The sequence below is a fragment of the Nicotiana sylvestris genome, chromosome 7 (assembly GCF_000393655.2).
Source record: "Nicotiana sylvestris chromosome 7, ASM39365v2, whole genome shotgun sequence".
NCBI lineage: Eukaryota > Viridiplantae > Streptophyta > Magnoliopsida > Solanales > Solanaceae > Nicotiana > Nicotiana sylvestris.
Window position 1 is genome coordinate 142716037 of NC_091063.1, and position 14045 is coordinate 142730081.

The 14045-nt window shown below is 38.2% G+C and overlaps 1 protein-coding gene across 1 annotated transcript; it reads right to left on the minus strand.

The window, feature by feature from the left end:
• Positions 1-348: 348 nt before the first annotated feature.
• Positions 349-11204, minus strand: LOC104249832 (mitochondrial uncoupling protein 1). Its single transcript, XM_009806331.2, has 9 exons — positions 10810-11204; positions 9109-9324; positions 8952-9030; positions 8603-8736; positions 7511-7609; positions 7288-7392; positions 1231-1305; positions 892-978; positions 349-689 (listed from the first exon to the last, which is right to left on the minus strand). Exons 1-9 carry the CDS (start codon positions 10891-10893, stop codon positions 654-656), a joined length of 915 nt encoding a protein of 304 aa, XP_009804633.1. The 5' UTR covers positions 10894-11204; the 3' UTR covers positions 349-653.
• Between the last annotated feature and the right edge of the window lie 2841 nt (positions 11205-14045).

Consider the following 14045-nt stretch of genomic DNA (forward strand, 5'->3'; position numbering starts at 1 on the left):
TCAATATTTCTTTATGCTTGTTCCTGAAGTATGAAACGATCCATTTGTTCTTGAATAGCTTCTTTGAAAAGGGCTTCTACTTCCTCGGTAAATGTCTTGATAGAATATATGAGATTTTTTTTTTTCCAAAATGCATGTTAGTAACTTGAAACAAGTTTGGTTGAAACTCAACAAGAAACCACCCAATGATATGCTAGAATGATTAGGATCACTTAACCCTTAGCCATAGAGTCATAACAACTTCTTGGTAGGAACTGTTTTACCCTCTTAATAGGTCTACCAGGCACGGATCTGAAATAGTCAGGCAAAATACCAACCAAAAAAACCTCAACAAGAAGCACACACAGCTCGAGCTGAATCTTCATTGTTTATCATTGGAGTCAATTCCCATAAATCAGTAATAGAATCCCCTAGTAACCAAAAGGAAAGAAGGGTACAACATTTGCAGTCTACAACAATGGTAAGAGGGGAAAACCTATCAAACGCCTCTGAGTTTCTCTCCCACAGTTCCTGTGTTCTCCATTCGGACAAATTATTCATGAAAATGGAAAAAAGGGAATGTTGCAAACAATCGTTGTTTTAATGGTTGCTGAGCCAATCCATTTTTAATGTGTATATAGTAATCCTTTGCTTGATGATCCATCTCTTTGACATCAAGCTGATTCTAAGTTTTTTACAAACTTTTTCGCCTGCCAAAAATAAGATATAAAGGGTAAGCCAACTATTGTATGATGTATTTTTCAAGAGTTGCCGAGCGAAAAATTAAAACATGAAGCAACCAAAAGTTGGGGAAGCCTCTTACTGAAGCAAATGTGCTAATCTGGTATAAATTTTTATCAACTATGAATGGAAAAGAATCTGCTTTGTTAGAAATAGGGTTCCACCCTTTACCTGCTCCAATGTCAGAAACATAATGACATTCCACGATCCCAAGCGTCCAAAATTTGGGATAAAGCCTTTATAGAAAGCTAAAGGTCCCTGAAAACAAGACAATAAACAAGAAGTTGATAGAAGGAAAAAAAACTGTAATAAAGGGGTCTGATTGTTTGTATTGTAAAACTATCTTGACAGAAATGTGAGGTCATTGTTTTATTTTTAGGTAAGAGTTCTTCATTTTTTAAGAAGGCAAGATCAGTTATTAAAAAATAAAGAGGAGGGAAATTTTGTTTGTGTCTGCAATGTAGCTGGATTCTTCAACAACCAATGAGAAAGGACAGATGATGAACTCACATCATTCTTCAATGTTTTGACAAAACAATCAAGGGTATTTTTGTATGTGGAATCTCCCATCATTCGCGACTTAACCTGCATCCAGTTTACCGTGTCATCAACAGAAAGTTAATCTAATAAAATTTATGAAGTCTATTGATATTGCGACATTAAAGGATAAATTTTTGAAGATAGATTAATGTTGACATAAGAGATTACAGTATTTAGGGATGGCAAGTGGGGCGGGTTTTCTCTTAACCCGCAAAATTTCAACCCGCCCCGCCCTGCATAGCAGTTGCACCCGCATTCACCCGCCCCGCCCCACCCCACATAAGTGAATTTTTTTTTTCATTTTGTTAGTTTTAATTTTTTTTAAATCTTTTGGCTGGTTTTTTTAAAAACTTTTACTATATGTACTCGTGCTTTTTATTAATTCTAAAGATTACGGAAGACTTCGGTTATGGAAAGAAGAAGATAAGATAGTTAAGAGAATTAAATCTAGCACATATGCAATAAAAGTTACTTAACAAAATCTTTGATATCATAATACCTCTTTGTTTTTTAACTTTTTATATTTGTTAAAAGTATATATATTAATTTACCTTATTCAAGCTTTCTTTAGAAATACAAAAAATCTTTGTGAAGATCAACTAATAGATATTTTCGTTAGAAATACTAAATTTCCGAATTCGAACGGATAAATTCTTGACCATTATATACAACAACAACAACAACAAATAACCCAGTATAATCCCACAAGTGGGGTCTGGGGAGGGTAATATGTACGCAGACCTTACCCCTACCCCGAGGGGCAGAGATGCTGTTTCCAGGAGACCCTCGGCTCAACACAGCGACAAGAGACGATATATTAGTACTATCAATAGACTCATAATAAAATAACATAAAATAACATAGCATAACATAAAATAAAAATACCAGCAATATAAGAAATATAGGAAGTACGAAAAAGATGGAAGATATAATAATATCCAGCAGATAAAGCCCTGCATCAGTAGCTGACCAGTGGCATCCTAAGACTAACTCCTAACTGGCTAGTCTCACTCTAGTGCACTGTAGAAATACTCACAACTTCCCCCTAGCCTACAACCTTAGTGCTCGACCTCCACAATTCCCTGTCAAGGGCCATGTCCTCAGTAATCCTAAGTCGCGCCATGTCCTGCCTGATCACCTCTCCCCAGTACTTCTTAGGTCTCCCTCTTCCTCTCCTCGTGCCCACCACAGCCAGTCGTTCACACCTCCTCACCGGTGCCTCAGTGCTCCTCCTCTGAATGTGCCCGAACCATCTGAGTCTTGCTTCCCGCATCTTATCCTCCATGGGGGCCACGCCCACCTTCTCTCGAATATCTTCATTCCTGATCTTATCCATCCTTGTATGCCCGCACATCCACCTCAACATCCTCATCTCTGCTACTTTCATCTTCTGGATGTGTGAGTTTTTAATCGGCCAACACTCGGTCTCATACAACATAGCAGGCCTAACCACTGCTCTATAAAACTTACCTTTTAGTAACGTTGGCACTTTCTTGTCACGCAGGACTCCCGACGCTAACCTCCACTTCATCTACCCCACCTCTATACGGTGTGTGACATCCTCGTCGATCTCCCCGATCCCCTGAATAACTGACCCAAGGTACTTGAAACTACTCTTAGGAATGACTTGAGAGTCAAACCTCACTTCCACTCCCGTTTCCGTCGGCTCGGCCCCAAATTTGCACTCGAGGTATTCCGTCTTCGTCCTGCTCAACCTGAAGCCTTTAGACTCAAGGGCTTGTCTCCAAACCTCTAGCCTCACGTTGACGCCGCCTCGTGTCTCATCAATTAGAACTATGTCATCAGCAAATAGCATGCACCATGGCACATCTCCTTGAATATGATGAGTTAGTGCATCCATCACCAGGGCAAATAGGAAAGGGCTGAACGCAGACCCTTGGTGTAACTCCGTAACAACCGGAAAGTGCTCGGAGTAGCCTCCTACTGTCCTAACCCGAGTCTTAACTCCATCATACATGTCTTTAATCACCCTAATGTAGGCCGTCGGGACCCCTTTAACCTCTAAGCAGCTCCATAAGACCTCCCTAGGAACTCTGTCGTACGCTTTCTCTAGATCAATAAACACCATGTGGAGGTCCTTCTTCTTATCTCTGTATTGTTCCACCATCCTCCTAATAAGGTGGATAGCTTCTGTGGTAGATCGCCCCGGTATGAACCCGAACTGGTTGTCTGAAATAGATACCTTCTTTCGCACTCTCATTCTATCACTCTCTCCTAGACTTTCATGGTATGACTTAGTAATTTGATGCCCCTATAGTTGTTACAGCTCTGGATATCGCCTTTGTTTTTATACAATGGAACCATTGTACTCCACCTCCACTCTTCAGGCATCCTATTAGTCTTGAATATAACATTAAACAACCCAGTAAGTCATTCCAAGCTTGCTCTTCCCACACACCTCCAAAGTTCAACCGGAATTTCGTCTGGCCCGGTAGCTCTGCCCCTTCTCATCTTACGCATTGCCTCCATGACCTCATCAACCTCAATGTCCCTACAATAACTTAATTCATGGGGACTGTCGACATTCCTCAATTCACCTAGTAAAATATCTTGATCCCCTTCTTCATTTAGGAGTTTATGAAAGTAGGTCTGTCATCTCCTCTTAATCTGGTCATCCCCCATCAAAACTTTGCCGTCATCATCTTTTATGCACCTCACTTGGTCCAGATCCCGAGCCGTCCTCTCTCTCACCTTAGCGATTCGGAATAACTTCTTCTCCCCGCCTTTGTTCCCTAGTTCCTCATACAGACAAGCAAAAGCTGTTGTCTTAGCCTCCGTCACTGCCATCTTCGCCTCCTTCCTAGCTACCTTATACCTCTCATTGTTCGCTCTCTTCTCCTCCTCACCAGTGCTCCCTATTAACCGTAGGTAAGCTGCCTTCTTTGCTTCCACTTTACCTTGGACAACTACATTCCACCACCAGTCTCCTTTGTGGCCACTGGTGCGGCCCGAAGATGTCCCTAACACCTCTCTCACCGCCTTCCTTATACAGTTTGCCGTCGTCGACCACATAGTGTTTGCGTCCCTACTACTTCTCCAAGCTCCCATTGCCGATAACCTTCCTTCCAAATCCTGAACTTTATCCTTAGTCAAAGTGCCCCACCTAATCCTCGGGCGTCCTCGTATTGACCTCTTCTTCCTCTTTATCCTAATACCAATGTCCATCACCAAAAGCCTATGCTGCGTCGCAAGGGTCTCTCCTGGGATAACTTTGCAATCCTCGCACAACCTTCTGTCGCATCTCCTGAGGATGAGATAGTCAATCTGAGTCTTCGCCACCGAACTTTGGTAAGTAACCAAGTGCTCCTCCCACTTCGGAAAACATGAGTTCGCAATCACTAGATCGAATGCCTTGGCAAAGTCCAACAGCGAAGTGCCCCCTTCGTTCCGCTCCCCGAAACCAAAGCCGCCATGCACCTCAGTATTACCACCTGCCGACGACCCAATATGACCATTGAAATCTCCTCCTATGAATAACCTCTCGGAAGGCGGAATACTACGAACGACGTCATCCAACCCCTCCCAAAAGCGCCTTTTAATCTCCTCATCCAAGCCCGCTTGCAGCGCGTACGCACTAATGACATTTAAAGTACACTCACCCACCACCAATTTAATAGTCATTAGCCTATCATTCACCCGCCTAACCTCTACCACCAACTCTCTAAGATGGCTATCTACCAGGATACCCACTCCATTCTTACCTCTCCGGACTCCAGAGTACCACAACTTATACCCATCCGCATTTTTCGCCCTCGATCCAACCCACCTAGTCTCTTGGACACATGCTATATTAATCTTCCTCTTCTGAAGGATCTTTGCCAACTCTATAGACTTACTCATTAGTGAACCTATGTTCCATGACCCGATTCTCAACTTATAGGCTCCCTTGCCCCCTTTACCTCCCCTACCTCCCATCCCACTCCCTAACCCCGACCCCACACTCTGGCCCACCCGAGGACATGCCCTTAATCTATCATCCCAAACTGCAGCCACTACACCTACGACAATATAAAGAAGACTCGCTAGTGCACAACGGACAATGAATACAGAGGAATGAAAATAGGCGATGCTAATAGGATTAGAAGAATAACAAATATTTGCGAAAAAAATTACCATGAGGCCCTGAAATGTCAAAAGCTAACAAATAAACCGCTATAAAAACAACATTAATAACACCAAAACATTTCACTGCCTCTTTCTCTTCAGCTATTGGGGACGAAGGTGCAATTTCACGTAAAAACACAATAGCCGTAAGACAAACAACAAAAGGGACTACAGAAAGCAAGAGTAAAAAAGTTGAAGGGTCACTTGCAAAAAGAGCAAAACAAATATCAGTATATATAGTTGTACTTAAACCCACATACCCTTTTTAAACCCGCAATCGCATATGTTTAAACCCACAAATATCAGTAATCGCATATGTTTAAACTCGCACTGCCTCGCATGTGTCTAAACCCGCCCCGCACTGCCCAAAGGCAGACCTAGGATTTGAGCACGACGGGGGCACCACTGTATGCTAGTCACTAGCGATAAAATTCGACGTGCAACTCATTGAAAACTTAATGATTATGATGACTTATCATCCAAGTATTAACAAAAAAAAGTTCTAAAGAAAAAGAAAGCACCGAATATATATATATATTCGGTGCTATGGGAAGGGAAGGTGTTTGATTAAGCATGTTTCATACTTTAAAATTCTAGTTTTTAATAAATAAATAAAAAGGTCCAGCGATCAAAAGGGCGTTCAAACTTCAAATTATCAAAGACTTACTAAAGAAATCAAGATTAAGAGTATGGTAATACTAAAAGGACTGAAAAAGAGTCTCAAACTATTAGTTGTCATTGCCGAGTCAGATTGTTGAAGAAGGTTGTCGCAAAATGATATGTATTTTTCCATTTGTGGACCGATAAGTTGCAATTTGATGATTTCAATTTTAAGGGATGAATTTGGAAAAGAATAAAATTAATTAGGTTGACTATTATGTACTAGTACTAAACTATAATTGAATTCAAAAAAAGAAGATAAAAGTAAAAAATAAAGCAATTTGCTATTAAAAATAAATTACATTGTATTCAAAGAACTAAAATATTAATTAAGTTGACTATTATATATTAACACTAAATTATAAGTGAATTCAAAAAAAAAAGAAGACAAAAGTAAAAAAATAAAGCAATTTGCTATTAAATATAAATTGCATTGTACTCAAAGAATAAAAATAGAAAGGAGGGAAAAAGCTAAAAGGAGTAGATAGAAAGGAGGGAAAAAGCTAAAAGGAGCAAAAAAGGCTGCAAATGGGTTTCGAACTTGCATCATCAGCAAAGAAGGGAATTTAAGTGCCCAATGCAACCACTTGTCCCGTCAGTCTTTTTAAGCTTAGGGGCACACTTAAAATATTTAAGGGTCTCATATATATATATATATATATATATATATATATATATATATATATATATATATATATATATATATATATATACAGATTTTTTGCCGAGACTAACGGGGTCCCGTGAACCCTCAACCCACAATGTAGGTCCGCCCCTGGCACCGCCTCATTGCCATCCCTAACAGTATTGAATAAAAATCGCGTATCACCAAAATGCTGGAACAGTATTGAACTGATTAAGAATGGGGATTTTAAAAAGGTTGGTATTACCATCATATGCAACAAGTAACAGGATATCAGTATTGATCCCAGTTATGCTATGTTTGGTTCTAGGAAAGGGGAGGGAAGAGTGAAGAAGAGAAAAACCAATTGGTTTGCCTTTTTGCTTACGATTGTATAGCAGAGGACTTCAGATTCACAAGATGGAGGCATCTGTCTAACAGGCTAGATATTGACTTTGCTAATTTCCTTCATTAAAAAGATGACTATACGAGTCTCCTTTTCCCTATTTGGCCAAGAAGATCTAAAATATTAACAAACAAATTACTGGATCATGGGTTGCCATCCGAAAAGACCTAAAAGGAAAAGCAAGTGTGTAAAGAACAAAGAATATAGAAGATACCACATCAACAGGGGACCCTATGCAAACTGCAAAAAGACCAGCTCCAAGGCCAGCGAACAAGTGAGTAACAACATTGTCTGTGAACCCAGGAATCTTGAGAATGGTCTGCATTTTAAAGAGCTAAAGTAAGAACAATGATAATGTAAAATCTAGATCCAAGAAAGAAACCACATTAGACAGTCAGGAAATGAGGTTTGTAATAAGAAATTTATGGTCTCTCTACCTGCTTCACTTGATCATAACTTGCTAATTCAGCTGCATTAATGATGGCATTCCGCCCAATATTGGGTCCAAGACCAGTCCACAGCTTTGCAATTCCTTCCTAAGATCAAGATGTGGTAGAAATAAAATTTGAAGAGGTTAAGATAAGAGTTAAAATAGAAGTCCTTTTCGTGAGGAAAACTATGAATCAGCAAAGAGTTGCCTCAAATTTCACTTGCAAAACCTGTTCAACATTCATTATTTTACAAATACTACGTAAGCTGGAATGCTGGGGATTTGATTAAATTTCAGGAAATGGAAATTTTCATAATTTCCCAAGCATGTATAACATTTCCAGGAGAATGGAAACTACATCGAGAAGAAAAGTACTACCCTTTTTCTCCAAATACTGAAGAGGATAACAGAATTCAAAAAAGTTAGATGGAGGAGGAGAGAGTCACAAAAGAATCAGTTACAGAAGAACATCGAACAAAAGACAACAACAGCATACCCAGTGTAATCCCACAAAGTGGGGGCCTGAGGAGGGTAGAGTGTACGCAGACCTTACCCCTACTTTTTGAAGGTAAAGAGATTGTTTGCGATAGACTCCCGACTCAAGGTAAAAGTGAAAAAGAAGCGGACACAATAAGTAGTAACAACAACAAGATAAGGTGATAAGGTGATAGAACAATCGAAGGGAAAGAACCGACATAATAGTAAAAGAAATCTACAGATATGAAGGTATGAAAATACGAGACTAATAATAATGCTACGGCATGTAAAGGAAATAACGAACAAAAAGAATCTTTAAGAAATGTTGCCTTCAACTCTGGGGACATAATAATTTCTAAATGTTAGTACCTTAAGGCACATGTTTTTGTAGGTCACTTGCCCACTTTTCTTTCTTTTCTTTTTTTTCCCGTGTGCCACTTGATTGGAGAGATTGTGGACTTTGAATAGTAACAAGTATTTAATCGCTTAAGTAGCACCTAATTTCGATTCAAAGGAAAAATAACTTCCAACTCATGATCAAAGGAGGTATACTCAATTTTGCAGCCCTGCCTATCATCAATTTTACGATTTAGTAAAGAACTGAGCTGGATAAGACATATACCTGTCTCACTATTGTTGAGTATGCATTTAGAGCTCCAGAGTAACGCCTTGGCACACCTGCTGGCAATTTTCCTTCAGCTTGAAGACGTACTTTAACTAGATCGGTAGGATTTGCAATTGTAATGCCCAATGCACCTACATGATAAAGAATCACCAAATTACTTTAAATATGTTGAAAGAACAAACAGTAAAAAGGCCAATACAAGGAAAAACAGAAGGTATGCTATTAATAATCCAAACGTTGAACTTCTAGTCCCTGTCCGGATGTTTTCTAAATGGAAATTAAACCTACACTTTTCTAAACTCTTGAGGCAAATTGTTAATAAACGCAGCATTTTAAAGTCACTCACCAGTTGTTAGTGCAGCAAGAACTTTCTTTGACAATGGCACATCCCCAACGTGATCTTTGCCAACATAGAAGTTTTTAACCTGCTTGCCAAGCAAACAGGTCTATAAAAGGCCAAAAACCAAACTTGTGGCAGTTGTAAGCTAAAAATGATAACTTACAGGTTCATACATCCCAATCCGAAGACCTCCAAATAAACATTGACGATGTAACCCAGGTACAATACCCTTCCATAATGAAGCTACTCCTTCTTCCCTTGCAATGGTGCCAACAGTACCTAACAATCCCCTATATTTCGGTAAAGCTAAATCACCTTCAACTGCCTTCTTTTGAAGCTGAAGCCTCACTTTAGCAGTATCCAACGGTAAAGTACACACCTGGAGCACAGAATTTTGCATGAAGCAAACACGATTTACAAGCGGTGAAGGAATCATTAACAGAAACAATAGCATGCACACTTCGAGAGCAATATACCACATGTCTACACCATATATGCCGGATAACCAAATAAATGGCAACAAAACTTAACAAACCTTATTTCCCACAACCTTAAGCAATACATGATTCTTTGCAAAAACATTATCATGGCCAACTGTTCTTCAGAGAATTTTAAGGCAGCAAGGAAACATGGTATAACCTACTTTTATAGCTTCATAAAAAGCAATAACACCCAATTCCCTTCAAAATTAAGCAAGACATGGTTATTCCAAACTATTTACGTGATGAAGGCCAATATGTTCTTTTATAAAGATGGTGGCGGGGGCAACTTGCAGACCTCGACCATTCCACTGGGTACCTGCTACTTCCAAGGTAACTCTACCCACCAAAGCTTAGGCCACCTATCTTTCTTGCCTCTGCTAGGATTTGAACCAGCGATTCTATGGTTATCCTCCCACTTCATCGATAAATGATTTTTTTATTGCAACGAAGATGAATATAAATTGCTTTTGTACCACCATAACTGTGTCTCAAGGTCATGTGGCGTTCCCTTTTCCTTTCTAACAAATGCTATGTAAACTGTAAAGGTGATCATAGATCTCTTAAATGAAGACAGATCAAATAAATCTCAGTATGCTGAACCAGCTTATTCTTAATACAGATATAGCTATACTTCTTTAGAAAGACAGCAACAACAACAAAACAACAACAACAACCCAGTATAATCCCACTTAGTGGGGTCTGGGGAGGGTAGTGTGTACGCAGACCTTACCCCTAACCTAGGGTAGAGAGACTGTTTCCAAATAGACCCCCGGCATCCTTCCCTCCAAGAACTTCCCACCTTGCTCTTTAGAAAGACAGCAACAGGAAGTTAAAACAATACTAAGTTGTCCATCAAAGTAACCCAGTAAAGGATTCAACAGTTATAAGCTATGAAACTTAACAGCTCAATGGGGATCTTTCATTTTATTTCTACAATTGAGAAATCTCACAGGCCAGCGGCATACGGTTCGAAACTCGGTGGATAACGGCCGCCCTTCCACCTTTTTCACTTAAATACCATGCTTTTGTTAGAAGCAGGGTTCTAACTCCTGAAGTATGCCTAAACCACACATCACAAGTCGCGCTCTTACCACTAGAACAAAGCCCTTAGGCCCTCAATGGGGATCATTATAGCAAGGCAATCCCCCCCCCCAAACCCCAACCCCACCCGAAAAAGAAACAGCCTATGTCTAGTCAAAAGTTTCAATCTTTGCAGCATATATAACAAAGATTCAAGAAACCCAAGTAGCCCAAAAAGAGAGAAGCAAAAAAAAAAAAGCAAGAAAGAAACTAACTTGTTCATTCTCTAATGCATCTGCACAAAACCAAATTGAAGAAAAATAGCAAAATCAGCATTTGGATTACTGAAATCTGAAATATACCTCAGCAAAACAAGCAGCAAAGGCGCTACTAGCAAAAGTTCCAGCAAATGAAATGTCCGATTTGATCTTTCCGTGATCCCCCATGTGTAAGTTGACAAAGAAAAAAATTAAAACTTGAAAGCTGAAACTAAAAGGGCTATAGGAGATTGGTTCTCCTAGAAGAAAGAAAGATCACACAGCAATAGTCAATACAGAAGTTAAAAGAGAGAGAGAAATGGGTACTATATAATAAATGGGGTTTTAGGGGGTTTTAAATAAATAAATGAAAAAGAAGGATCAGATGTGGGTTTTCATTTTGCAAAGGAAGAGGGAATCTTGGGAATAGCGAAATGGGCAGGGCTGCTGCTATGCTTTTCCTACGCAACGGCCATTGTTGTTACTGGCGACTTAACTTTGTCTTTTAGTCATCACTTTGACTTAAATTTTTTCTTGACATTACATGGTTTAATCAAAACTCTAAACCATGCAAGCCTCATTTTGTTTCGTAGTAAATGATTCTTTTTTTAATTTTTCTTGCAATTGATGGACTTGCTAAAGTACAGTCAAAAAGTTAAAAAAAAAATTGAGAAAAGTTAGATCATATTCCCTCCGGTTCAAAATAAGTGATTTTTTGGTCTTTATTTTGTGATTCAAAATAAGTAATTTTTTCAGATTTTAAAAATTAATTATTTGTTTCCTACATTGCCCTTGGAGTAAATATTATTGGATTATCTGTTAGTAGCATTTATGTAAAGAGATAGTAAAGGTTAATATGATCAATTTCATTGCTAATTAATGTTAAAATATGAATTTCTTAATCTGTGTGAAAACAGCTAAAAAATCACTTATTTTGGACCGGAGAGTAGTCTTATGTCTTGTGGCAAAATAAATGTTATATGAGCAAATTTAGACCTTCTAACGTTATCCGAAAGAATATTTTCCAAAGGGCTATATTTATATTATTTTTTAAAATAGGGACAAAATTTAAATAATGACCTAAAAGGGGATATTTGCTAAATCAGCCCTTAAGGCAGCTCAATTAATACGTTCTCTGTCCCATTTTAACGGTTGGTTTAACTCTTTTCACATCTATTAAAAAATAATAAATACAATTTATTAAGTTACCCCTATTAAATATTTTTTGAGAATTGAGCAGTATTAAAAAGAATTTCTGCTTTGAATAGGTAAAAATCCTCCTAAACTTGACACTTTTTAATGAGTGTACACCTTAATTATACGTGATTGTAATTACCCCTATACTTACTTTTTTGGATTTTATTACCCCTAACCTGCCACATGGAAGTGGAAGTTGGTTCAAATGGTTGAGTGCGAAAACCTAGTTAAATACAACAAAGAAAGATGGTGCAAAACATTCTTCCAAACATTCTCCAAGTGTGACAGTGTTGACAAGAACATGTGTGAAAGTTTCAATGCTTGAATATTGGGCCTTAGACACAAGACAATCATATCAATGCTAGAGGAAATAAGGGCCAAAGTTATGAGTAGTGTAGCAAAGATGAGAGAATTTGCTGAAACTTGGCAAGATGGTGTATCTCTAATGGCCATGATGGTGTTCAATACTAATGTTGAGAGGTCAATGAGGGTTGACTTCATGTTTAATGGAGATACTGGATTTGAACTCAAGATGGTCCATGCAAATTCATTGTATATTTAAGAACAGGTTACTGCAGTTGCAGGTCTTGGGAACTGAAAGGCATTCCATGTTCACGTGCTATAAGAGCAATGCACTTCAAGAGACTTGATCCTTCAGAGAATATTGTACACTGGTACAGGAAAGAGACCTACATAAAAGTATATTCTCACTTCATACAACCAGTTTCTAACATGATAATGTAGCCAGAAAGTAGTAACCCCAAGGTATTACCTCCTCCAATTCAAAATATGCCTGGAAGGCCAAGAAAAAATAGAAGAAAGGAAGTTGGAGAAATAAAAAGGGCTGGAAAATTATCAAAGAAGGGAATAACTATGACATGCTCTATTTGCAAAGCAAGTACTCGTAATATGAGGAGTTGTCCAACAACTAATCAAGAGGTACCTTCCTACCTTCTTCCTTTATTACTATCTTCTTAGTTATTTAAGAGTTAATTCGTCATTTTCTCATATAATAGACTACTAATTGCTCACAATAATCAACAACAAAAACTTCACAAAAGAGAGGCAGAAAGGAATCTGACAATGCATCTACAAGTAAGGCACCTACAAGTAAGGCATCTACAAGAAGCCACTACAAGAGGCCTAGGCTTCAAGTACATGGTGTATTTGTTGCACAATCTGATTTTACAAGTATTAATGTAAGTGTATTTTTTTGTCCTTACATTTTATTGTCTAACTTACTATATGATGTTATTGTCTAACTTTGAAATGTATCTTTTGGTTTGAATGTTACCAGCATAGTTTGCCTACAGCCAGAAAGGTTTATGCTGGCCCTTTAATTGATTCTACCCATGTTATTAGTGATATTGGATATAGGCCTTCTAAAGGTTTGAAATGGAAAGGGAAGGAAGATGTGACTCAAAGACAACTTCAAGTCCAAGCTGCAATGGTTAGAATCAAGACAAGATCCCAATCCGGTGGAATACAAACAAGATCTAAGGTTATGGAAAAATCTCCCTCCAAGAAGACCACTTGAATTTCCTTACTGATTTGATGTAGTATTTAATATACTAGACTTCTTTTTTGTTGAATTCGTGAGGTGGTTGTATTAGTTGAATTCATGGGGTATCTGTTTTTTGTGGATACTGACAGTGGTACGAAATTTTATTTTATGAACTTGTTTGTCATGTGTGTGTCTAGTTGTATATGGACATCATAGTTTAACTCTATTGTTAGATGATAAATTCCGACTTTCTTTGTCAAATTACTAGCTATGTTGACAAAATATTGTGATTATGATTGGTTATTTTTGTGGATAGCAGTGTCGAACAGCATATCATATTGCTTAACTTCTATTACATACTACCAGACATATGGGTGTTCAAAATCGATCCGAAACCGAAAACCGATCGAACCGAAGCTTAATGGCTTACTGGTAACGGCTTAACGGCTTAACGGATGGGGAACAGATTGAATTTTTTTTATTAATGGCTTATCGATTTGGGGGTGGATTATTCAATTTTCTTAACGGATAATTCGTTAACCCGTTAAGAATATATATATATATATAATTTATTTTTATTTATATATATTAAATATAAAAAAACTAAAACCCTTAAAAATGATTAACAAAAACAAAAAGG

Bases quoted from the DNA above. Each gene is read 5' to 3' on its own strand.
- LOC104249832 (XM_009806331.2), bottom strand. From the start codon at position 10,893: ATGGGGGATCACGGAAAGATCAAATCGGACATTTCATTTGCTGGAACT. The intron at 8,737-8,951 runs GTGAGTGACTTT...TTTATCATGTAG, and splicing joins TCTTGCTGCACTAACAACTG to GTGCATTGGGCATTACAATT. The intron at 7,393-7,510 runs GTAGAGAGACCA...TTTAAAATGCAG, and splicing joins GTTATGATCAAGTGAAGCAG to ACCATTCTCAAGATTCCTGG.